A 27,708-nucleotide genomic window follows, 5' to 3' on the forward strand; every position below is an offset into this window, starting at 1 on the left:
TATTAGACAAAACTTCAAGAATGGTCCCTGTGGTTTTTGAAAATATCAAGTTGAGTCCGTAACTTCAAACAACCTCATAGATGGTCCCTGTGGTTTCAAAACTTTTAACATTTGGTCCTTCCGGCTCACTCCATTAGCATTTCATCGTTAAGTAAGGGGTATTTTTGTCATTTCATTACCCAGGGACCATTTATGAGGTTTTCTATTATTTAAAAAAAAAACAAAAAATACATAAAACTTAATATGCAAGGGTCCCACCCTATCTCTCTCTCTCTCTCTCTCTCTCACATTAAAAAAACATCTTCAGGTCCTTTTCGAGACCCATAAGTGTGTCGAATGTGTATGGGTGTGATGTTGAAAATCGAATTGTGTTCAAGCCCATAAGTCGAGATCTGAAAATCGATACCCATAAACGAGTTTGTTCTAGTTCTTGAAACAAAAACATGAAGATGAAGGGTCTATTCGTTAGAACCCATAACATGAAAATCGTTAGAATCCAGATGAAGATTTTGGCCATAGCTGTCACTCTTGTTCCCGTTTTGATCCAATTGTAATTACTAGAATCAAATTTCGGAATATTTACCTTCTGATCTTCTTGTTGAAAGGTCTTCAAGGATTTAATCCTTGGTAAGTTGAAGAACCTGTCTTCAATCTACAACAATGATTCAAGAACTTCTCGAGCTGAGATTTTTAGAAACAAAAAAATAGATTAATCGGACTCACCCAATCATCCAACCCTTGGATCTCGGCATTAGAATTAGTCGACGATGAACATTAGAATCGACCCACAAAAACAAACCTACAATCATAGGTACCGACCACCACCATTCTCCCCGGAGAATCAGGATAGCATAGAACAGATGGTCCCTAACTTTTCTTTACAGTCTCACTGGGGAAGACAGTCTTGCCGCCTCACTCAAATCGATCTTCAAACATGAAATTAGAAAACCTTGTATCAAATCCCTCTCCAAGAAGTCAGACCAAAACATGAAATTAAATGAATCCAACAATGGTGGTGATAGCTCCCCTCCAGAAATTAATACCTCAACTCAAATTGAATATGTAGCATCGCCTCAACAATGGTGTGTGTTCATAGTCTTGGATGCGATAGAGGAAGAAAAGACCAAGATTCCCCGATCCCACAAGGTGTACAAGCTTAAGGTGACTAAGATGGAGATTCCCGTTAGAGGAAAGGTTGGTGGCAGCTTTAATGGTGGACCAATTGGCATCAAATTTCCGGTGAGGGCAAGAATGGAGGTTAGGTACAGCAGTGGAAGAAGTGGAGGCGGTGAAGAGGAGAGACAAATGTATTCATTAAAGCTTAGACATAAGCTGAAACGAGAGAGAGAGAGAGAGAGAGAGAGAGAGAGAGAGAGAGAGAGAGAAAGAGAGAGACCCCTTGCATATTTAGTTTTATTTATTTTTTGTTTTTTTTAAATAATAGAAAACCTCATAAATGGTCCATGGGTAATGAAATGACAAAAATGCCCCTTACTTAACGGTGAAATGCTAACGGAGTGAGCCGGAAGGACCAAATGTTAAAAGTTTTGAAATCACAGGGACCATTTGTGAGGTTTTTTAAAGTTATGGACTAAACTTGATATTTTCGAAAACCACAGGGATCATTTTTGAAGTTTTGTCTTATTATTATTATTGTTGTTATTACTACTACTACTACTTACGATTATTAATTTATTTTAATTATAAAAATAAAGCTTTATTTTATTATTCATACTAATAATAATAATTGAATTAATTTGTTAGTAATACTAATAAAAATTGAATTAGTTGCTAAAAATGTGTTTATTGATCACCGGCTGAATATTGAAAAACTTCAAAATAAACGAAATGTTATTTTTTCTTTACTTATCCGTCGGTAATCACAGACTAATATCCAACGGAAACACTTTCCGTCGATGTGGGCGTTTGAGATTGTTTCTCAAAATAGCTTTTTAGCTTATCAGCTTTGTGAAACACTAATAACTTAAAAAAGTGTGTGAGTATTTAAAAATAGCTTTTGAAACATCTCTTTTGAGCTTTTTACGTAGGCAAAATATGGAGTTTTCTAAAAGCTAATGAATCCTAGATTTTCAGCTTTTTCCTAAAAGCATTTTCTAAAAACTTAGTTTTTTTCCCCCAAAATAATTAAGTCACACACTTTTTAAAACTAATTTATTTGCTTTTTAGGTTTTCTTACCATAAAAATTTAACCCAATGTGAATCTAAACACGTTCACAATATTAATCTGAATATGTTCACAATGTTAAGCTGAACTGAAATATCGTTATTATTAATATTAATATTATTATTATTTTTTAAACATGAATATAAATCTATGTTTAAAAAGTATCAAAAAATAAGAATTTTGATATATTTATTAATTTTTTTCTATAAAAAAATAAACCTTATCTTTTCAACAAAAAAAATGAAGTGAGTTTTTTTCGAAAAAAAAATTCGTTTTTTATATATATATCATCATCGATATTTATGGAAAGAAGAGGGAAAATCGTGAACAAAGGTATGTTCAGTTTTTTTCGATAAAACACATGGCCTAGAAAAAGTTTTAAATGAAAAAAAGGAAATCGATTTTGTTATAATCTAGTGCATGTGTGTCCATTGTAAAAGTCTACAACCCTTTCTTTTGCCGTTGATCGATTTAAATTTCGACGCTTTGGATTGGTGTAACATACACGTTTAGTTATCATGTATTGTAAATTATAAAAGTGAATAATATTACGAAATATTATGTGAATTTGAAAGTATTGGAAGTTACATGTTATTCATATGTGAATTACATGTGATTTATATGTGAATCACATAAAATTCATATGTGATTCATTTGTGAAATACATGTGATTTATATGTGAATCACATGTGATTCATATGTGAATCACATGTAATTCATATGTGAATTACATGTGATTTTTATTGATCGGACATGTAATTTAACTAACTGTCTAGGTTACCGTAAAGGAATTACATGTGATTCAAGAACAACAATTAATCAATAAAAAAGGAACAATTTTTAGTAACTTTTTTTTTAAATTATTTTTGAAGAAATGAATATTTTTAGTTATCTAGAAAAGTACATGCATTTTGGCTTTGAATCATAGATAACTAATAGTTAAAGACTTAAAGATATTTTAGACAAACATATTTGGTATGTAATTTGCAATCACCGAATAAACAAAGTGTGGTTAGTTGTACCTGCTGGGATGGTGTAATCCAACATTATATCGTTGTCCGTGATAATATTTCCAACTATGTGAATGCTTTCCGGTAATAATTGAGTGCAATTTCAATAGCCTATACATCAATCATAAAAGCCACATCCTGCAACAAAATACATACATACCTCCTAATTAAATTTAAATCAAACAAACACCACAAGTAATTGCATAAATAATAAATGTAAGTTGTTTGTTACCTTAGGTTCTTATTTTGTTATCCTCATAGTAAATTTAAATCAAACAAACGCAACAAAATACTATGATCTTTTACAAGCTAATAGTAAAAGATGTAAATATACTGAAAAATTGAAACGGAATCTAGCATCACCTTAAGCATGTGTCTTTCTATGATCTTTTACAAACAAATAGTTAAATATGTAAAGATACTGAAAATTTGAAAAGAGATCTAGCATCACCTTAAGTATGTCTCTTTTGACTACATTAGCATTCATCACCATTTTTTGAAGGAAATTGTTGTATGTGTGATTGTCATCAAAACCAATCTTCATACCTCCATAAGCAACTTTTCTCCATTTTCTCTTTTCTCCGTTTTCTTTGACCATTGATATCCTTCATTTCCCCAAATAACTAAATCCAATAAACAATGCAACTGTTTTAGGTTTGTATGTTCTACAGTACTCCAATGTCTATAGATATGAATGAAATCAGAAAACATGTTTGTATATATAAATATGCATAATATTAGAAAACTTTGGAGAAAAAAATGTCTTTTGGTGTTGATGGAGATGGATCTTCCAGGATCTATTAAAATGTGGGAAATTTTTTTTATATATATCAGCAAGAATAAAAGAAAAAAACAATATACTACAGTTGATAAAATTACATGTAACATAAGATTAACATGTCCTTCATTTGTTATATAAGGAAATTCACCAGTGCCACACTAAAAAAGAGCAAGACCAAGGCTCCAGATATCAGCTGGATATTAATAACTTTCATTTCTGATTCTTTCAGGTGACATGTAGGTTACAGTTCCCACTAATGTAACACACAGAAAAAAGGATCTAGGAATATTACAATCACATTTATTAATAATCGTTAGCTACATGTTGTGTTTGATACAAAATGAATAGTAGATAGCACCAAAGATAACAGAAACAAAATGCCAAACAACCTCAAGTCAGAGCAAAATTCAGCAGCAAAATAGTTGTAAAAGCATTAATGAAATAGAGATCACGCTAATTGATAAAAGATTTATGAGTCAAATATTGTCTGATACATAAAATATCATTGCATATACGACATTTTTTGACCAAATGCATATTGATGGTATATTTTAGTTTGGAATTGTGATTTATGAGGGATATAACTAAAATCAATTACATGTGTTGAAAAATGTTCTTATGTAACCTTGTATGTGACCATAACTGAAATAAGATGAACTGTTTTTATACAATTTAACAAATATTATCATTTATTTCAAGTTGCATGAATGCGTGATAAAACGGAAAATACGAAAGCACGCGCATAGACGAGAAAATTAGTTGTGTGACTAAAAAGTTTCACCAATATAATATATATATATATATATATATATATATATATATATATATATATATACGTATGTATATATATGTATTATATATATGTATGTGTTATATATATATATATATATGTGTGTGTATTATATATATAGATATGTATATATGTTGAATAGTCTACAAGTTGAAAAGTCAACAAGGAAAACTCAAGACACACAACTTACACTTCCTAGCTCTACAAACAACTTGCATACACCAGCCAACTCCTTTCAAAAACACTCAAGTGAAGAAGATATTTGTTTCAATGTATGTATGTATACGTGAGTTTGTGTGTGAGTGTGTGTGTTCATTTTGTAATATTGTAACACTTCTACAAACTACAAACACTCCCAAGAACATCACAAATCTTCATCTTTCTCAAGAACAAAGACAAATCCCTGGAGCTAAATGAAGAACACCAAGATCAAACAAGAAGCCAAGTGAAGAACACCAAGATCAAACAAGAAGCTAAATGAAGAACACCATCAACCATCTTCATCTTCTTCATTGAAACTAAAGGTTTTTCATCTTCACCACCTTTGATCATCACATCATACACCACCAAACACTTTCCTTACATCAAAACACCAAAACACAACCATGAAACAACCCAAAACCTTCTGCATCAAGATCAACCACAAAACCCATCACTATTCATCATCATCTTCATAAGAAATTTCACCACCTTTACCACCTTATATCAACCTCCTTCCAACCTCTAAACAACCTTGAAAACATCCTTAAAACACCATAACACCATTACCCTAGCCAAAACATTACAAACAAAACTTACCTTCAAATCACAAAAATCCCGAAATTGACTCAGACACGAACACGCCCCGTGTTAAAAACCAAGGCAAAATCAACACGCCCCGTGTTGCCCTCTGATTGCCTTCTTCATACTTCTGAACCTCAACACGCCCCGTGTTCAGCAAGGCTAAATCAACACGCCCCGTGTCAGCATCAGCATCATGAACACGCCCCGTGTTCAGCAAGGCTAAATCAACACGCCCCGTGTCAGCATCATTCATCAAGAAAACCCTCCAAAACCCTCCTACACAACCCGTGTCACTTGTACCTTATCTTACACGACCCGTGTGCATGTTTTTACCCAAAAATACTTCAACTACAAATACATAAACCCATGTATTTTGTACCCTTTTGTAAACACTTGTTTTACATAAAATCGAGCTTTAAATGAACTTTTTGTTACTTATCCAATGCCGGATTGATCTTTGAACAAATATCGACCAGTCGCTCCAAGAGTCCCAATATCGACCAGTCCATTCAAAGAACAAATATCAACCAGTCGCTCCATGAGTCCAGTTCAGTCAATTTATTGACGAACCTACTTGATATATATTTATATATTTATATACTTTATTATAGCTTTATGTCATTTAAATAGAGTCATTTATATTATTTATAGCTTTATGTCATTTAAATACAGTCATTTATATTATTTATAGCTTTCCGTCATTTAAATACAGTCATTTATATTATTATAGCTTTTAGTCATTTACAGCTTTCATATTTATACTTATTCCGCAATTATTATTCGTTATATATATATCTATATTATATCTTAAACTGATATATTTGTCACACAGTAAATGGTAACCGAGCCTTTTGTTGTGGTGATTAGATTGTTATATTTCCAACAAATCGATATCTGAGCTGATATATAAAAGGAATAATATCCAACAATTGGTATCAGAGCTTGTGTGATTTACCTTGAAATTTTTGTCGAAAAACTTTTGGTTATAACGTTTATAAACCTTCCATAAGCTTTTCTTTAAAAATTTCATTTTAATATCACTTGTTCAAAATCCTTTCAAAAAATGTCTTTGGCAAATTACTCCAACATGAACTCTGTCTCCATTGCAAATAGCTTAGGATCTGGTTCACGGGCACCCATACTTATTCCTGAAGAGTATAATTCGTGGGTTGGCCGTATGAATCTTCATCTTAATGCTATAAATGAAGATGTCTGGAAGTGTGTAGAAGGAACATTTGTTACTCTAGAAAATATGGCTATTCTTGCTACAAATCAAGCCACTCAAGTTGAAATTACAAAAAATTTGGAACTCCAAGCCAAAAAGGAACTTGTTTCTGGAATACCTCATAGTATTCTAAGTCAAATGGATGACATTATACTGTTAACCGCAAATCAAATTTGGGAGAATTTGAAAAATCGTTTTTGTGGAAATAAAAGAATTATCGGAAACAAAAGAACATCTGTTTTGAATGAATTCGATAATTTCAAAATGCTTTCATCAGAAACCATCCATGATGCTCATGATAAGTTCAATTTGATTATGGTTAAAATGAACAATTTGGGTATCAAAAAGACACAACACGAGATAAATCTCAAGTTTTTAAACAATCTTTTCGAAAGCTGGAAAATGGTTAAACTCATTATTCAGGGAAATCCAGCTATTCATACTGAAACTTTGTACAACTTGTATGGAGAACTTCAATCGTATGAATCCTCGATTGACCCACCAACCACTGCAGCTTTTGGAGGACCACTTGCACTTGTGTCCACAACTTTTCAAAACCAAGCCTTCCAGTCTGATTCAAATGATGAAGCAGATTATCAACAACTGTGTGCGTTGGTTGCAAACACAAATCTCCAAACATTTATCCCAAATCATGGTCAATCAAATTTTAGACCAAATTTTTAACCAAGACCATCTTTTGGACAAAATAACTCAAGTTTTCAACCAAGACCATCTTTTGGTCAAAACAACTCAGGTTTTCAACCTAGACCTTAATTTGGACAAAATTCTCAAAGACCTTCTTTCCAAAATAACTCAAACCAAGGTTTTCAAAACCAGGGATTTCAAAACGATCCCAACTCAGGTCATAATCACAATCCAAACAACAGTTTTCAAAATCAAAACAGAGGTTTCCAAAATCAAGGTTACAACAATCAAAACAATGGTTTTCAAAACAACCAAAATTTTGGATTCCAACAAAACCATTCTCAACCTTCCCAACAAACCCAAAGTCAAACACCTGAAAGACTTCCGATTAAAAGTCAAAAGGATGATAGTGATGAAGAAGTGATCATTTCTCACAACTGCAAAGGAACAAATCACTATACCAGAGAATGTCGAGCCAAAAACAAAACCAAAATCAAAGACTCAGCATACTATGCTCAAAGAGCTGATGAATTGAAGAAACTGGAAAACCAAGAAAAGCAGAGAGCATTGATGGCAATCCATGAACCAAGTGTGGAATACTGGCCAACTTCTGATGACGAAGCTGAACACGAAGCAACACAATCAAACTTCTGCTTCGTAGCTGGTGTTGAAATACCTTCAAGAGCTCCAAACGTCATAGAACAGGTATGGTCTATGATCTCTGAACTTGGTTTTTCCAAAACAATTTTTGAGTCCCACATAACCAAAATTGAGACTAGTCTGGAAGTTGATCTCAAAACATATCATGACACAATGGTCAATTATGATATTTGCAAATCTGAGTTACAAACCTTGCAACTCAAATTTGGAGAATCAACAAGAACGAAAAGCAAATTGGAAAGAGACGTTGAAAGAAAATAAGAAGATTATAATCACGTCTTGGAACAATTAAATCAGACCCTAATTCAGAATAGGGATTTGGAACAAAAAAATCAGTAAGTCATTTCTTCTGAAATAAAAGATGTTTTAGAAATGGAAATCCTTTAGTTGAAACAAGACATTAAAGAATCAACTAACAAATAAAATGTTTTAAATGAAAATTTGACTGATTCTTTAAAACAAATCAATTCTCTTGAAACCGAGAATAAAAGACTGATATGGAATATGGATTCTATCAAAGTTGCCAGAAAACTAAGTGATGATATTTTCACCAAGGCAAACACCTTAGGAACTGGCAAAATTGATACGAATTATAGACCAGGAATTGGAAGAGAATCCTTTGAAATTGAACAAGCAAAACAGGAAAACATGACGAATTGTGAAAACTCTGAATCTACTCTACCTAATCTTTTCACATCTGTTAATGAGGAAAATTCAGATAACGAAACATTTATCAACTGTACTCCAGATGATACTACTTTCAGTGTTTCCAAAAAGTCTTTCAAAAGAGTTGTAAATTCTGAAACAGACTCTGCAAGTTCTTTAACTCACCAAATCAAACATACCGATGGAACCACTAAACTCAAAAACTTTTTGAATGGAGAAAATTCCTCTTATGAGGATGGTAGTACTTCTATACCAACTGCTTTTCCTACAATGACTTCATCAATTGTTGGAAAAACTAATCTGGGACAAAAATACTCCAAGAAACAACAAACAAGCAAAAAATCCATTCAAGTCACCAAAACCCCACTAATCAAGCCAAACATTTTTGAAAAACAACCAAAGAAACCAGTTAAACCCTACGTCATACCTCATAAACAGGTTTCCAAACAAAAACCAAAATCTTTTCAAAAACCTTTTGAAAACCGCTTTCAAGATATTACTTTTAATCATTCAAGGAACTTTCAAAAATCATCACATCAGAAAGTTTCAAACCATCATCATCAAAAAGCTTTTCAAAATCGCCCATCACATCCCAGATATGAAGAAAACTTTTCAAACAAACCTTCACATCTAGGATATCTTTCACCAAATCACAGATCTTATCAACCCACAGGTTTTCAAAAACAAATCGCATTTTGGGTAAAATTGATAGATCAAATCAAACCTCAACCATTCCATCGTTATAAACCAAACCATTACAATAATGTGAAGTCAAATGATAAAATAAATTCATTAAGAAAAGCACCCAAAATAACAACTGACAAACCAGGACCCATTCAGATTTGGGTACCTAAACTTTTTGTCTGATTGCAGGTACTTAATGCTGGAGAACCCAATGATGATACATGGTATATTGATAGTGGTTGCTCTAAGCATATGATAGGAAACCGGAACTACTTACGTGACTTCAAACCTATACAAACCAATCAAGATGTTACCTTCGGCAACAACATGAAAGCAAAAATCAAAGGTTATGGAAACATAACAAATGGTAATTTTACCATAAAGAAAGTTGCCTTCGTCGATGACCTGAAACACAACCTCATCAGTGTTTCTCAACTGTGTGATAACAATCTTGAAGTTCTTTTCACCAAAAAACGAAGCTTGATCATGGACGCCAAAACCAAAGATGTTATAGTTGATTCTGACCATGCCGGAAATATGTATCCACTTGACATGGATCTTATCTATGGTAAACTCGATATATGTCTGCTATCTAAAGCCCCAGCAGATATTAGTTGGTTATGGCACTGCCGCCTTTCCCATCTAAACTTTGGGTACATCAACAAATTAGTCGGCGATGATCTTGTTCGAGGGCTACCACTTCTGAAGCTTGATAACGAAACTCTTTGTGCTGCATGTGAAAAAGGAAAACTTTCCAAATCCACTCACAAAAGCATCTCAGAATCTAGTGTATTCGAACCACTAGAGTTGTTGCACATAGACCTTTGTGGCCCTACCAAAACCCAAACCATACAAGGGAAAAAGTACATTCTTGTTGTCGTTGATGGTTTCTCGCGCTTTACTTGGGTCTTTTTCTTAAGACTAAAATCAGAAGCACCTGAAGAGATGATCAACTTCATCAAACAAATCGAGCTGAAGCTGAAACGACCTGTTCGAAGAATCCGAAGTGATAATGGTTTAGAGTTCAAAAATAGTACTCTAGATTCATTTCTCAAAGACAAAGGAATTGAACACAACTTCTCAGCCCCATACACTCCACAACAGAACGGTGTTGTCGAAAGAAGGAACCGAACTCTATGTGAAGCTGCAAGATCAATGCTTATCTTCGCTGATCTACCACAATACTTTTGGGCAGAAGCAATAGCCACAGCTTGCTATACTCAAAATCGTTCCTTAATCCATAAACATCTTCATAAAACACCATATGAAGTCATTAACAACCGAAAACCAAACATCAAATTTTTTTCATATTTTCGGTTGTCGATGCTTCGTAAAGAATAATAAAGATCACCTTTCAAAATTTGAATCAAGGTCGGACGAAGGAATTTTCCTTGGTTACTCGTTTTCTTCAGCTGCTTATCGAGTACTGAATAAACGTACTAGAGTAATTGAAGAAAGTACCGATGTTCATTTCGATGAATTTATGTTAGGAAATTGGATCGTGAACATTTTGGTTCAAAAATGATTGAAAATATTTTTCAAAATCCAATTCAACAAACACCTTCTCCTGACATAGACATTGAAATCGATCTTGATTTGCTTTTTGAACAACCAAAAACCGCTTACAATTCTGAACTTCTAACTACTTTAATTGACCTTACAGGAACACCCAGTGAAGTAATTCCACAAACAAACCAAAATGATGCAAATCAATTCGAGGGGGAACCACCAACACATACTTCCTCTTTGGAACAAACACCAAATCCTCCTTTAAACACCCCATCCCTAAATAGCCAAAACAATCCCGATGCATCATTTATGGGGGAACCTTCAAACCTATTCCAAGATGAAACGCCTGGAGAAGAACAATGGGATACTGAAACTCCAATTATTATAGCGGAAGAGAATCGCTTAATAAAGTGGACAAGAAATCATCCAACAGACCAAATCATCGGAGATCCCAACTTAGGCATTCAGACTAGAGGCGCATCCACAAATGAATGTTTATTTGGAGCCTTCTTATCCATGACTGAACCCAAAACCATACATTCTGCTATAAAAGATCCAGATTGGGTAAAAGCTATGCAAGAAGAGCTAGCAGAATTTGAAAGAAACGACGTATGGAATCTTGTTCCTACTCCACCGATGTTACTGTTATAGGTTCAAGATGGGTATACAGAAACAAGACTGACGATCAAGGAATCATTTGTCGAAACAAGGCACGTCTTGTAGTAAAAGGATATTCACAACAAGAGGGAATCGACTACGATGAAACATATGCTCCAGTTGCCCGAATTGAAGCAATTCGCATCTTTCTTGCATATGCTGCACATAAGAATTTCAAAGTATTCCAAATGGATGTTAAATGTGCATTCCTACATGGATAGATAGATCGCGAAGTATACATCCAACAACCACCAGGTTTCGAAGATCCCAAATTTCCAGATCACAGCTTTAAATTGCAGAAAGCTGTCTACAGCTTGAAACAAGCACCTCGAGCTTGGTATGCCACGTTGTCAACCTTTCTCGAAGAATCAGGTTTTAAAAGAGGTTCAATTGATCAAACCCTCTTTCGTAAAATCTTTAATAAACATCTGTTAATCGTACAAATATATGTTGATGACATTATTTTCGGTTCTTCTGATGAATCTTTAAGTGTTAAGTTTGCAGATCTAATGAAGAGCAAATTTGAAATGAGCATGATTGGGGAGATGACTACTTTTCTCGGACTTCAAATTAAACAGTCAACTGATGGCATTTTCATCAACCAAGAGAATTATGTCAAAAACCTACTCACTCGTTTTTCAATGGAAAAATCCAATACCGCAAAAACCCCAATGGCTTTTGGATACAAAATTGATGCAGACTTAAATGGCAAACCCATTGACCAGAAAAGATATCGTGGAATGATCGGATCACTCTTGTACCTCATTGCCAGCAGACCTGACATCATGTTTTCTACATGTGTTTGTGCTAGATACCAAGCAAATCCTATGGAATCCCATGTAGTTGCTGTGAAACGCATCTTCAAATACCTTAAAGGCACTCCCAAACTTGGCCTTTGGTATCCAGCTAAATCCGATTTTCAGCTGAACGCTTTCACCGACTCAGACTACGGAGGATGCAAGCTAGATAGGAAGAGTACATCTGGTAGCTGTCAATTCCTAGGAGGTAGACTAGTGAGTTGGACTTCAAAGAAACAGACTTGTGTGTCCACATCAACAGCAGAAGCTGAATACGTCGCGGCCGCCAGTTGTTGTTCACAAGTCATATGGATGCAAACTCAACTGCGTGACTATGGCTTCAAAATCTCACAAATTCCCATATTTTGTGACTCAACCAGTGAAATTGCCATTTCTCACAATCCCGTTCACCATTCCATGACAAAGCACATCGACATTCGATATCACTTTATCAAAGACAACATTCAAAAGGGTCATATCGAACTACACTTCATCAACTCCGAAGATCAAATTGCCGATGTCTTCACTAAGGCTCTCGATGAAACAAAGTTTCAATACTTCCTAGGCCGTCTAGGAATGTTAAATCCAGATAACATCCATCCTTAAACTTTTACATTTTGTTTGCATAAAAGTGTGTTTACTTTCACTCAAAAAGAAAATTCAAAAACATTTGAAAACTACTTTCTTTTCAAAAAAACAAAAACATTGAAATAACCAATATTTCCAAAAACATTCAGAAAAACAAATCTTCAAAAATATAATAAAAGACTTGCCATAATAAGCTTTTATAGAACCTTGTGATTAATCGTCTTTTGACTTAATTTTCAGATGCTCATGCTCGATGAAGATTTTAAGTCATATTGATTCTCAATTGGAGTGAAGGTTCAAATCTCCTACTTTTCATAATGTACATAACTTTATTTCCTTCAATTTTATTTCATTATTGATGATTTTAAAAAGGGACATAAGGTTAGGAGGTTCAGATGAAAACAAAAACCCATGTGAGAATTTGTGCCTCATCAATCTGAATCATTATGGAATTCATTTCTTGTGAGCTTAGGTGTGTCACTATTGCTTATAAGGTATATCCGATTATACCTTGTCACGGTCTCATTTTTGCTTAGATATCAAAATGACCAGGGACGATACATTCATTTCTTACATACTAGACAAACTGTCTTTTATGCCACTAATCCCTACCTAGATATAAGCCAACCAAAAATGATATCTTGAGATCCCGTGATCCATCAACAAGAAAAGACGAAACAAGATAAAGAAGAATCAACAAGAAAGCTAAATCATTCACCGAAGAAATACCAAAAAAAACAAAAAAAAAAACTCTACATTTGGTATTTTCAAACAAAGTTCAACCAAATGGTTATTTCAAAGCAAACATCAAAAGATCTCGTGATCTGTTTTTAACCATTTTTCACAAAAAGGGATATCTTAATCCCGCAAGATAGATACTCTCAAAAATCCCAATTTTCTCAAATGTAGCAAATTCTCGATGCTAAAACAAAATATCCTTTTACAACAAATAGATATTGATGAACGAAAAAGGATACCATCAAAGAAAAAGCTGCAACAACAATGGATTTCCCGGGATACTGTAGCCTTCATCACTGAAGATTCTTAGTTGCAAACTGCACTATGAAAATTGCTAAACCCCTCTACATGTATTTCCCGACGGAGAGAGAGTGAACTTAAATGGTATGAATGAAGAAACCCGCTGAGTAATGCCGAAACCAGTCTTATGTGATTGATTATCTAATAATGAGACTAAGTGACCTTTCGGGAAAAGCATAGTTGAACACCTCCAATATGAGTGTGAGTCGTCAGAGAGAGATATCACTCGTTTTTAGTGATCATTAACTTGTTCTGCTGCCAGAACAACCAAACACCCAAGTGAAGTGTGAGCTATACCTATGAGCGTTCATCTGAATCGACCTGTTAAACCACTTGTCGTCATTAATAATGCTATAAAATCTTAAGAAATTTCTTTAGATACATATATGGCTACCCTTTGATAACCGAACCCGAGACTTTGATTCAGAAACAAATTTATGAAAATCTTTTACATAAGATATGTTAAACCAAGTCACAAACTTTCAAATCAATTGCTATGGTTTATATATATATATATATATATATATATATATATATATATATATATATATATATATATATATATATATATATATATATATATCTTATCTATTGACAAATCTTTTATCTCAAATCTTCAAAAGTTAAACTGTCAATATGATTATATCATACCTGTCCTTATTTCAGCAATGATCACATAGGGGGAAATTGTTGGAAAATGTTCTTATGTAACCTTGTATGTGACCATAACTGAAATAAGATGAATTGTTTTTATACAATCTAACAAATATTATCAGTTATTTCAGGTTGCATAAATGCGTGATAAAACGGAAAATATGAAAGCACGCGCATAGACGAGAAAATTAGTTGTGTGACTAAAAAGTTTCACCAATATATATATATATATAATATACGTATGTATATATATGTATTATATATATGTATGTGTTATATATATATATATATATATATATATATATATATGTATTATATATATAGATATGTATATATGTTGAATAGTCTACAAGTTGAAAAGTCAACAAGGAAAACTCAAGACACACAACTTACACTTCCTAGCTCTACAAACAACTTGCATACACCAGCCAACTCCTTTCAAAAACACTCAAGTGAAGAAGATATTTGTTTCAATGTATATATGTATACGTGAGTTTGTGTGTGAGTGTGTGTGTTCATTTTGTAATATTGTAACACTTCTACAAACTACAAACACTCCCAAGAACATCACAAATCTTCATCTTCCTCAAGAACAAAGACAAATCCCTGGAGCTAAATGAAGAACACCAAGATCAAACAAGAAGCCAAGTGAAGAACACCAAGATCAAACAAGAAGCTAAATGAAGAACACCATCAACCATCTTCATCTTCTTCATTGAAACTAAAGGTTTTTCATCTTCACCACCTTTGATCATCACATCATACACCACCAAACACTTTCCTTACATCAAAACACCAAAACACAACCATGAAACAACCCAAAACCTTCTGCATCAAGATCAACCACAAAACCCATCACTATTCATCATCATCTTCATAAGAAATTTCACCACCTTTACCACCTTATATCAACCTCCTTCCAACCTCTAAACAACCTTGAAAACATCCTTAAAACACCATAACACCATTACCCTAGCCAAAACATTACAAACAAAACTTACCTTCAAATCACAAAAATCCCGAAATTGACTCAGACACGAACACGCCCCGTGTTAAAAACCAAGGCAAAATCAACACGCCCCGTGTTGCCCTCTGATTGCCTTCTTCATACTTCTGAACCTCAACACGCCCCGTGTTCAGCAAGGCTAAATCAACACGCCCCGTGTCAACATCAGCATCATGAACACGCCCCGTGTTCAGCAAGGCTAAATCAACACGCCCCGTGTCAGCATCAGCATCATGAACACGCCCCGTGTTCAGCAAGGCTAAATCAACACGCCCCGTGTCAGCATCATTCATCAAGAAAACCCTCCAAAACCCTCCTACACGACCCGTGTCACTTGTACCTTATCTTACACGACCCGTGTGCATGTTTTTACCCAAAAATACTTCAACTACAAATACATAAACCCATGTAGTTTGTACCCTTTTGTAAACACTTGTTTTACATAAAATCGATCTTTAAATGAACTTTTTGTTACTTATCCAATGCCAGATTGATCTTTGAACAAATATCGACCAGTCGCTCCAAGAGTCCCAATATCGACCAGTCCATTCAAAGAACAAATATCGACCAGTCGCTCCATGAGTCCAGTTCAGTCAATTTATTGACGAACCTACTTGATATATATTTATATATTTATATACTTTATTATAGCTTTATGTCATTTAAATATAGTCATTTATATTATTTATAGCTTTATGTCATTTAAATACAGTCATTTATATTATTTATAGCTTTACGTCATTTAAATACAGTCATTTATATTATTATAGCTTTCAGTCATTTACAGCTTTCATATTTATACTTATTCCGCAATTATTATTCGTTATATATATATATATATATATATATATATATATATATATCTTATATCTTAAACTGATATATCTGTCACACAGTAACTGGTAACCGAGCCTTTTGTTGTGGTGATCAGATTGTTATATTTCCAACAAATCGATATCTAAGCTGATATATAAAAGGAATAATATCCAACAACATGTCTACATCAACAAAATAAATAAAATCAATCTCTTTTTTATGCTACCGTTTATTGGAAAGCCACTGATGGATTTGAAACTCTAATTTGATATCAATTTTATTGGCTTCTAAACCCTAACCGAACGACATGGTCAAACCCACGCCTATTTCAGTAGGATTTTGGGGAACAACATGATAAAACAGATTCGTAAGTCCAATTTCAATCACAAAAAAATCACAGATGAAGAAACCCTAACTTCATTGGAGAGGTGAGGAAGTGAGTAGGACGTACTTGAGAGAGAGAGATTTACGAAGGATTTCAAATTCAAAATGCAAATAAAATAAATACTTATAGAAATTGTTCATGTTCAACGAGAATAAAGCCTAAATCATTGGAGGATTTCAGATTCAACATCAATCAGTTATAATGACTATGAAATATGGATCGATTAGGGATCCTTGTCTGAAGCCGAGAAGGAGACGATGAAGAAAGTGATATACCAATGCAGGTGGTGGTCGTTGGTTGATGTACAACCCTCTAGATTCAACGAGGATACTATAGCCACCAACAGAGGCAAAGATGGAGCAATTGTCGTGGCCGGAGAGAGGAGGGAAACGATGAGGATGAGTGGACGACATACGTGAGTGTGTGTGTGTGTGTGTGTGTGTGAGAGAGAGAGAGAGAGAGAGAGAGAGAGAGAGAGAGAGAGAGAATGAGTTTTGGGGATGTGAAAATCTCATTCCCATTTTACCCTCACGATTTTTGTTAAAAGCCCGTATACACCATTCAAGCTTTTGTTAATTACGAGATTGCCATAAAAAATCAGAGTCTTTAAAATTTTTGATCTAGTGGTCCATTTTTAGTTCTCAAGTTCTCAGGAATATATATGAGTTCTCAAATGATCATTTTTTTTTTCTCTCTCTCTCTCTCTCTCTCTCTATATATATATATATATATATATATATATATATATATATATATATATATATATATATATATATATATATATATATATATATATATATATTAATTTCTGTTATTTTGTCATCCGCACATGATTTTCCAAAGCAATTGTATTAATAACTATCTTAACTATTCATTAACCTAATTCCAAATTTATTACCAAAATGCTTCTAATACACCGATATCAGATGTTATCCTCTTTTGTTGATGTTAACTCATCGTGTACATATGGAATTAAGAAATATTTTAAGAGTATATTTGACTTTTATACATCATACCTATGATTTTTAGAAGATACGGTTCTTCTGTACTGTGAGAATGAGGACTGAAATTGCCTTACGTAAAGTCGTTCGTGTCTCATCCCATGCCATCTTTTTAATTTACGGAGTCGTTCGTTTTCGGACCTTTTTTTTGTCCACGAATTGTTTATATGATGATGGTTGGATCTGATATTTTGAAAGATAAAAGGAAAACATTAATTACTTGTCAAATAATTCCACTGCACATGTACTTGACTCTAAAATTATATAAATTAATATAGTTGGAAATCGAGATTAGATTGTATTTAATGTTTTGAATTTTAAGCAATACTGTTAATGGGCCATGAAGTGGGCGCGAAGAATAGTACATGGTTTCAAGAGCACACCTACCGCGTTCGTTTATGGCAGCCATCACATGCATATACAGCGTACGATTTGATTAATACAACACTTGATTTAAGTACAAGTGTTGGATTATTTGCAAGAAATCTGTAATCAATACTAAATTAAACCAATATTTAAAGAAAATGAGTGTTTTTTAACCCATATTTGACGGGACCAAAAATGAGAGTTTTTTAACCCATATTTGACGGGACCAAAAATGAGAGTTTTTGCAAGAAACATGTAATCAATACTAAATGAAACCAATTATTTGCAAGAAACATGTAATCAATACTAATGAAGTTCACTGCTACTATTGAAAACGAAACTAAAAGTTTTTGGCTTTAAAATGTTCTCACGTAGATGAATAAATTGCTGTGATGGTTCTTCATTAGTTTATTGAGGTAATGAGGTTGTTCTCCATTTCCATTGGTATTGCGATAATTTGTTGTTCAAGATATGAAACAAGGTAACTTTTCTAAGTCCAAAGGGTATGAGAGGCTTTTTTACGTGTAAAGGGTGATGTGTGGCGGTGATGTTTACGCGTGAACACCGTCCCCTACTTTGTAACCGTTGTGTGAATTGAGGCCAGTTACGCGTTCTTACAACCAATGACATTCATTTGTGGAAAACGGTCAATTTTTGACCCGTAAGACATTAAAAAATATTAACTTTTTAACCTTACTAAACCATATAAATACCAAACATTTTTACACAATTTCACACCACAAAACCATTCACATATCTTTTATGCTTTCATTTTTTATCAAAAGTAGGGAGCAAAATCAAAATACCACAACCATTCCAAACACCCCAACAATTCCAAACACTCCAAATGATCAATATCAAGGTTACATTCAAATGTTAACATCTTGAATTCAAAAACAACATCAATTTACTAACATTCAATATCAACCAAACTACTTCCAACAACAAAGACCATAACAATTCAATCAACTCCACCTCCAAGCTTTTCAACAATTTCAACATTAACAATTCCAAACACAACCATCTTAAGTACCTTTATCTCAATCCCCACCTATAAACTTGGACAATGACGAGGACGATCGGTTCGAAGAAACACAACCATCTAAAAGAAGGCAACCCAAAGGAAAAACTACAAAAAAGAGGGACGACTTGGAACGAAGATAAGGAGGAAAAACCGGAGACTTCGCATTCGGAATCGATCACCGACTCTAACAAAAGGCCAAGAACTTCCGCTTCGGATGTGGGTTTTGGTGTCGACGTTAACGAAGATTTCGACGACACCGAAAGGGTGGGTCCACCGGAAGCAGTGGTGGATCCAGATGGGGCGTTGGAGGTATTACAACATCCCCAAAAATTTGTTTCATGTATATAAAAAAAATTATTTATAAACATGTTATATGTTATTGTACCCCCAGCTAAAGAGATTATATCATTTTTTTTAATATCTCGAATATGATAACTACATAAAATATTTATTGATAATTTTTGTACCCTATATAAAAATTCCTACCTCTGGCACTGACCGGAAGTCAAACTTCGTTGACCACCAATAAGTGAAAAGAGAAAAAAACATTGAAAATGGTGGACATATAATGGTTATGATATATATTACTTTTCTAGTAAACATCTGATTAACACATCATAGCCTAAGTCTCAACAAACATGTGAAAATGGTGAAGTTAATTCTTCTTTTTTGAAATAGTGCAACCTCGAAATGGAAATCAACCTGGTAAATTAATTAAATGTTCCATTTCATCATTCAAATCGGAAAGGTTGCGATCCTGTGAACGCTAAAAAATAGCTGGCTAATGGTGAAGTTGCATTACACAGTTGAGTATATATATATATATATATATATATATATATATATATATATATATATATATATATATATATATATATATATATATATATATATATATATATATATATATATATAGCTGGCTAATGGTGAAGTTGCATTACACAGTTGAGTGTATATATATATATATATATATATATATATATATATATATATATTCCTATTTTAACGAAAGATTTTTTTTTCATTTATAATTTTTTAATTTATTATTATTATTATTATTATTAAATATAGAGGAGGTATAGCATTGTATTGCTGTAAGGAAATGTTAATTATTTTCTAAGTTATTGCTATAATTGGTGCGAGAGAGATACATCACGAATTGTTGATGAAATTGTAAAAGAAATTGAAAAAAATCAATAGCAAAAACTATAAAAAAAAAAACAAAAAGTATATATTAAAAACAAATAACCACAGTGAAGTTTTTTATTTTTTTTTTGGTTTCTTTAAAGGAACATGTCACCTTTTTTCAAAAAAAAAAAAAATATCTTAATAATCCCTTTTTTGGTAAGTAAGTTTTAAAGTATAGGTAAATAAGTTTTTTAAAAACACCAAAACTCCCAAAAATGGTTACGTAATGCAATTAATGCATGAGTTGATTGCATTTGTCAAGAGCAAATACTTTTCTTCTTCTATCAAGCATCGAGAGGGACTTTCAAAATAATGCAATCGAGCATTCTAATGGATTAAATAGCTCAAGGCCAGGCCTCGTCATGATATGACTCATTCAATAGTGGATTAATATATTTGGATAATTATATCCTACTTGCATGTCCCTTCTTTTGCAGTATATATATGTATCGATCGGTGATGTTCTTTGTCAAATATTTTAGGCTACACAGTCATAAAAAAGAAGAGACTAAAGCATTTTTCTCTTCTTACTTTGAAGAAAGGAAAATGGAGTATGATAAGTCTATTGTAACTATTTTGATTCCCATACTCAGTTTACTTCTCTCATTGAATTACATACCATGCAAAGCTCAGCTTTCTTCCACCTTTTACGATGACACATGCCCTAATGCACTCACCACTATTAGAACTTCTATTGGTGCTGCGGTGACAAGTGATCGTCGCATGGCAGCCTCTCTCATTCGCCTTCATTTTCACGATTGTTTCGTTCAGGTTCATTTTGTTTCTTAATTAAATCTCTCTCACACACATGCACTTCTTCCATATATATGCATGGTGCTTCTATTTATACATCAGATCATGTAAGAACATGCGGATTTTAATCAGGTCAATTTTGCAGGGTTGTGATGCATCCATATTACTAGAAGTTTCCCCAAGTGAAAAGGATGCATTTAGGAACGGAGGTGTGAGGGGCTATGAAGTTATAGATGATGCAAAAGCTGCTGTCGAGAGCGTATGCCCTGGCATTGTTTCTTGTGCAGATGTACTTGCTGTCGCTGCTCGTGATGCTTCTGTAGAGGTAATATATAGCAAAAGCTTTATATATGATGTACATAAATAAAGATTCATAGAATCTGTAATTTCCACTTGTAATATAATTAAATTAATTAGTTTTTTTATGTTTGAAATTAATACGTAGGTGGGTGGTCCTTCATGGTCAGTAAGGCTTGGAAGAAGAGATTCTCTAACAACAAACCCAGATGAAGCTAACAATATTCTTCCATTAGGTAGTATGGGTTTAGATGTACTCATTCCAATCTTTGCTCAAAAGTCACTCAGCGTAAGAGACATGGTTGCTCTTTCAGGTAATGATCACTTGCATCTATATATTATAATTAAATATATCTTCCTGACAGAGGAAATGAAAGCATGTTTGTTACATAATATATACTTGTTGTCATGCAGGAGCTCATACAATAGGGCAAGCAAGATGCGTTACGTTTAGGGCAAGGATATACGCCAACGACTCAAACATAGATCCTGAATTTGCTAGTAACCTTAGGACCAACTGTCCACAGACTGGAGGCGACGGGAACTTGGAGCGACTTGATTTGGTGACACCAAATACGTTTGACGTCAACTACTTCAGGAATCTTTTGGAAAGAAGGGGTCTTCTGACATCAGACCAGGCACTGTTTAATGGAGATTCAACTGATAGCATCGTACAAGAGTACGTCGACAACCCTGCTTTATTTGAGTCTGATTTTGCTGCTGCGATGGTTAGGATGGGAGACCTTGATCCCCTTACCGGTGCTAATGGGGAGATAAGGACTCTTTGCACCGCTCTCAATTAAGAAAGAAAAGTGATGTACGTAATGATCAATGTATAATAATATTTCAAACCACAAGTAATAAAACTATCCACTACGTACTATAAGAATTTTCTTCATTTTATTTATCCTTAGAGTAAATTATGCATATGGTCATTGTGGTTTGGGTAATGTATGCTTGTTCCCTAATTTTTTTTCTTAACTCGGACGGTCCTTAACATGTAATATTTTAGCGTTTAGTCCCTATCATATCCAAAAAGAATGTATTACCTTTTTTAGTTCTTTTTTAATTTGTTAGTTATTTATTTATTAAAAATAAATGGGTCTCACCCCTTACCTTCACCCTTCCCATGTCTCTTAATCATCATCATCATCAACCAATTCATCTGCTACCACCACTACATATTCCTTCCTCCCACCTCCTCTCCTTTACCTGCCGGAAAGCTCCCAACCACCTTTTTTCTCTCACAGGAAAGGCTAATAGTCGCTCCTTCATCGACACCACCGCTTTTTTCACCCTCAAACGAGAAGAATGAGTGATATATATCGGATACTTTAGATGTAACATCCCGACTTTCAGGTATAATATTTAATTAAATTATATTCATTTTGTCAGGGCAACTTGATGAGTTGGAGCCCCAACTCGTCGAGTAGAGATGGAGATAGCCGTGTGATTTTTTAGAGTCTACTCGACAAGTTGTAAGACCCCAACTCGACGAGTAGGAGCTGAGTGTGGAAACCCAAATTTTCAAGGTTTGCACCCTATTTTCATTCCGCCTCCCTGATCATTTTAGTACCCTGAGAGAAACCCTAAACGAGATGGTATCATCTGTAAGAGAGAGGGAGAGGCTAAAAGTATGTGTGTTGGTGCATTCTTTGAAGGAGTTTGAGGAGCAAAAAGCTTGGAACGAGTGGGAGCCATTGGATCCAATATTCTTTTAGTGTTAGTTGCCATTTGGAGGTAAAAAGCTATCACCTTGACTATTTGTTTGTCAGTTCTCTTTACTAGGGAGTTTATGGCTATTTCCATATTCTCTTCGAGTCCCTTAGTTGTTTGAGCATGCAATGAAGTTGAGACTTCAGACTTGGACAGTATGAGGTCCCTTCGACCTAAAGATTCAAGCTTTATCAAGCTATTGGCCAACTTTCATGCATTAAACCCTCTATAGAGCTTTGTTTTGGCATTTTGAGCCCTAGATGTCATGCATGGACGTAAAGCTTGCATCTTTACGTGATACTTCAACCTTAGAAGGCTAGATCTAGAGTATGACACCTTAGTTATGCTTAAAAAGTATGAATGAGAGAATGGACTTAAGGAACTCGATGAGTTGGTTAGGATTTTCGCCGGTAATCTGGACGCGTTACAAATTCGGCGAATTGGTGAGACAACTGAATGAGTTGAGTTGGATTTTCCCGAAATTTCAGAGAAATGAAGGAACTCAATGAGTCGTATAGACGCACTCAACGAGTTGGGTCAACATGGACTGTTGACTTGAGCGTTGATTTCCGTTGAATTTTAGGGTTTGGTCAAAAGTGGAGTTTGGAGACCATGGAGGGGTAAAATTGTCTTTCACCTTTTCCGAGAGTTAGAAAAGGGGTTAGCTTAACATCTATAGAATTATTGTTATAAAGTGTTAATTAGAGATGATTATGATATGTAGGCGGAGTCTAGACCGTTCGTTGAGTACGAGACCTACTTGCTTACGTACGAGGTGAGTCTTCTCACTATACTTATTTGAGTCATTGACCGGAGGGTCTTATGTGATTATACTGAGTTATGTGATATTATGCATTTTGTCTTTGTGATTTATGTTGTATATTATTTTGTGCTTTTATTGAGTTAGGACCAGAGGGTCCAACCCGAGCCGTGAGACCGGAGGGTCCTCAACGAGACACTGGACTGGAGGGTCCAAACCGAGTCATGATACCGAGGGGTTCTCACCGAGACACTAGACTGGAGGGTCCAACCCGAGCCGTAAGACCGGAGGGTCATCACTGAGACACATGACTGGAGGATCCTTATAGAGATATAGCCATGAGAGGCTACTTATTTGTATGTGACATTTTGGGGACTCGGTAAGCTTCGTGCTTACAGTGTTGTGTGTAATGTGTTTCAGGTACCTCTCAAGATCGTGGGAAGGTACCGACTTAGAGATTATGTTTTGAGGAATCTAGGATATTATCAAACATTTTGTTGTCTTGTGTTTTGAACAACTTATACATTGGTGTTTTGAGAAATGTGAGATTGTGTTTTATGTGGTTTTAAAAATGAAATTTTTATTTGAAAATTTAGACTGTTACAAGTTAGTATCAGAACCTTGGTTTGAGGGATTCGGATGTACCTTCAGGTATGTTTGGACTCAAATTGAGGATTTGAGAATTTTTTTTTTTCCAAAAAGAAATGATTTTTCTAAAACGAGTAAGAGCTTTTAAGAGAAAATAAGATGGAGCAATGTGTGCAATCATCCAGAGCCGAACGGTGATTTCCAAAAATACCATTACTTATTTATATTATGAGATACTTATGAGATATTAGAGCTGCATGCTAGAGTATTGGCTAGGTATTTCAGGAATTTAGAGCTAGAGTTGACTGATTCATGATGCCTTAGCCTAGGGGATGCTATCGATTGATATTATCTGCTGTTTGCTCTGTGTATGTGCTGAGTAGGAGTATCTAGCAGGAATCTTTTAGAGAGAGCTTTGAATCGAGGTGTAATCTAGGAAAGATACCTAGATGTGCACTGAGAAATCTACCGAGAAAGTAGTTCGATATCCGTGAGGGATAGAGTACTTATGAATTAGGATCCCAGGAAAAGGACTTGAGGTGACTACAGGTTGGTATGGAAGGTAGTATTGGGCTCGTACTACTGAAAGCACCAGATATGTATGCGACCCAAGTAATAACCTTAGGATAATAAGGAGCATGTAGGGGTGGGTAATTTCGTGTGTGCTTAAGCTAGTCTCTGGTATTTTTGTGCTTGTGTTTCAGAGACACCATGGTGATTACCCATAACAACCCTGGGGGCAGTGGTACCACTGACGAGGAGATCCACAGGATTATTGCCGAGGAGGTGGCCACAACTATCAGCGAGGCCAAACCATAGATGTTCGGGTCTATTAAGACTACGCTGATTGAGACATTTGATGAGCGATATGATGTTGTCACAGAGGCTGCTGCCGCAGCCACCACAGTCGTGGGTGCTGCGAGGCTACATGGGGGTGACTTGTTGTTCTTCTGAGAGTTCAGCAACACGAAGCCACCAGAGCTTGACGGAACCCAGGACCCGATTACTTCCATGAGATGGATCTCCGACATCGATGGATGTTTCTATACATGTTCATGCATGGAGCACTTAAGATTTTGGTTTGCACTGAACCAGCTTCTCTTGGGAACGAAGGACTAGTGGAAGTTTGTGACGACAGGCTTTACTCCTTCAGATTATGCAACAGTGACTTGAGAGAGGTTTACCTAGCTGTTTAGAGACGAGTATGTTCCCCAGGTAAAGAGGGAACGTTTGGCACAGGAGTTTCTGTCTCTCAAGTAGAAGACATAAACAGTAACAAAGATTAAGAGGATATTTCATGAGAGGGCTTTGTTTTGTCCTGAGCATGTGTCTACGGAGCAGGCACGTGTGAGCCAGTATTTGAGCATCTTGAGGAGAGATATTTGGGAGTTCGTAGCGAACTCGTTGTATCGGACATTAGTTGAGTTGCAGACCAATGCCAGGAGGAGAGAGATTAAGTTGGAGATTCATACTAGAGAAGAGGGAGAGCAGCAGGAGAGAGATAGGAGATCAGTGCAGTTTTAGCCAGCAACGAAGCGGGCTAAGCCCGCTAATTCGAGAGCAAGAGACCAGAAGGTCCTAACTTATGGCAAGTGCGGCAAGAGTCACGAGGGATCTTGTCGAGCACGGATTTGCTATAAATGTGTCAAGGAGGGGCATATAGCGAAGGACTGCCCCAAGGGATTTTCGGTTTGCTTTCATTACAACTAGACTGGCCACCGGAAGGCTGAGTGTCCTCAACTCGTATAAAGATCAGCACAGGCTTCTGCTCCTACTGCTTTACGTGTTATTGATGGTCATCTAGGGAAGGCCGAGGCTCCAAGAGCTCGTGAGAGAGAATTCTAGCTGACTGCGGAAGAGGTCCGTGCAATGCCTGATGTTGTTGTTGGTACGTATCTCCATATTCATGTTATTTTGAGATTTGTTTATGCTTATACTATGTTACATATAGGTACTTTTCTTGTGAGTTATATGCCTACCTTGGTGTTATTTGACTTGGGTGCGAGTTGATCTTTCGTGTCCTTATCCTTTAGTCATCATATTAGTGTTAGACACGAGGTTTTCTATAACGGATGACCTTGTGGTTTTCTCCACTGATGTATTCTAGGGAAGTGTGTTAGATATTCTCGGAGTTGAGTTTCTAAAAGATCTAGTGCCGATAGCGATGGGTTATGTCTGTATCATAGTGGGCATGGATTAGTTGAGTCGATTTGGAGCTATGATTGACTATGAGCGTCAGATAGTGACTATACGAGACCCTAATGGAGGATTACTGATTGTGTATGGCGAGGGAACTAGATCGGGATCAACTTTATACTCTACCTCCAGGGCGAGGCAGAGTCTACAGCAGGGGTGCATGGGCTTTTTAACGTATGTGATGGATAAACGGATGGCCACCAAGAGGCCGATTTCTATTTTTGATGTTCCCGTAGTAAGTGAGTTCCCGAATGTTTTCCCCGAGGAATTTCTGGGTGTACCCCCTGAGAAATAGGTTGGGTTCTGAATCAATCTGACTCCAAGGGCGGCGCAAATTGCCAAGGCACCTTGTTGCCTTGCGCCACCAGAGATGCATGAGTTGTCCTTGCAGCTCCAAGAGCTACGAGGGAAGGGTTTTATTAGACCGAGTAGCTCGCCGTGAGGTGCGCCGATCCTTTTTGTCAAGAAAAAGGATGGTTCACACCGGATGTGCATTGACTACCGGGAGTTGAACAAGCTGACGGTCAAGAACCATTATCCACTACCGATGATCGATGATTTATTCAATCAGTTGTAGGGATCATCTTGGTTTTCCAAGATTGATTTAAGATCTGGGTATCATCAGATGAGATTCTGTGAAGAGGATATTTAAAAGACGGCCTTTTGGAGTCGTTATGGGCACTACGAGTTTTGTGGTGATGCCTTTCGGGCGCACTAATCCACCGTAGCGTTCATGGACCTCATGAACCGGGTGTGCAGAACCATGTTGGATAGGTCGATGATTGTGTTCATCGATCACATTTTGGTGTACTCAAGGTATAGGGAACAACATGAGGAGCATCTTCAGGAGATTCTTGGAGCATTGAGGAGGAGAGGCTTTATGCCAAATTCCCCTGTGGAAGTAGGAATAGATCTCCATGAATTTTATTACCAAGTTACC

The 27,708-nt window shown here is 35.4% G+C and overlaps 1 protein-coding gene across 1 annotated transcript; it reads left to right on the top strand.

The window, feature by feature from the left end:
- The first annotated feature begins 20,925 nt into the window (after window positions 1-20,925).
- Window positions 20,926-22,397, top strand: LOC145041501 (basic peroxidase-like). Its single transcript, XM_078989610.1, has 4 exons — window positions 20,926-21,229; window positions 21,357-21,536; window positions 21,657-21,822; window positions 21,923-22,397. The coding sequence occupies exons 1-4, from the start codon at window positions 21,005-21,007 to the stop codon at window positions 22,309-22,311; spliced, it is 960 nt and encodes a 319-aa protein (XP_078845736.1). The 5' UTR covers window positions 20,926-21,004; the 3' UTR covers window positions 22,312-22,397.
- The last annotated feature ends 5,311 nt before the right edge of the window (window positions 22,398-27,708 follow it).

The sequence above is a fragment of the Lactuca saligna genome, chromosome 4, assembly GCF_052625555.1.
Source record: "Lactuca saligna cultivar CGN05327 chromosome 4, ASM5262555v1, whole genome shotgun sequence".
Taxonomy (NCBI): Eukaryota; Viridiplantae; Streptophyta; class Magnoliopsida; order Asterales; family Asteraceae; genus Lactuca; species Lactuca saligna.

Bases quoted from the DNA above. Each gene is read 5' to 3' on its own strand.
- LOC145041501 (XM_078989610.1), top strand. From the start codon at position 21,005: ATGGAGTATGATAAGTCTATTGTAACTATTTTGATTCCCATACTCAGT. The intron at 21,537-21,656 runs GTAATATATAGC...ATTAATACGTAG, and splicing joins CTCGTGATGCTTCTGTAGAG to GTGGGTGGTCCTTCATGGTC. The intron at 21,823-21,922 runs GTAATGATCACT...GTTGTCATGCAG, and splicing joins AGACATGGTTGCTCTTTCAG to GAGCTCATACAATAGGGCAA.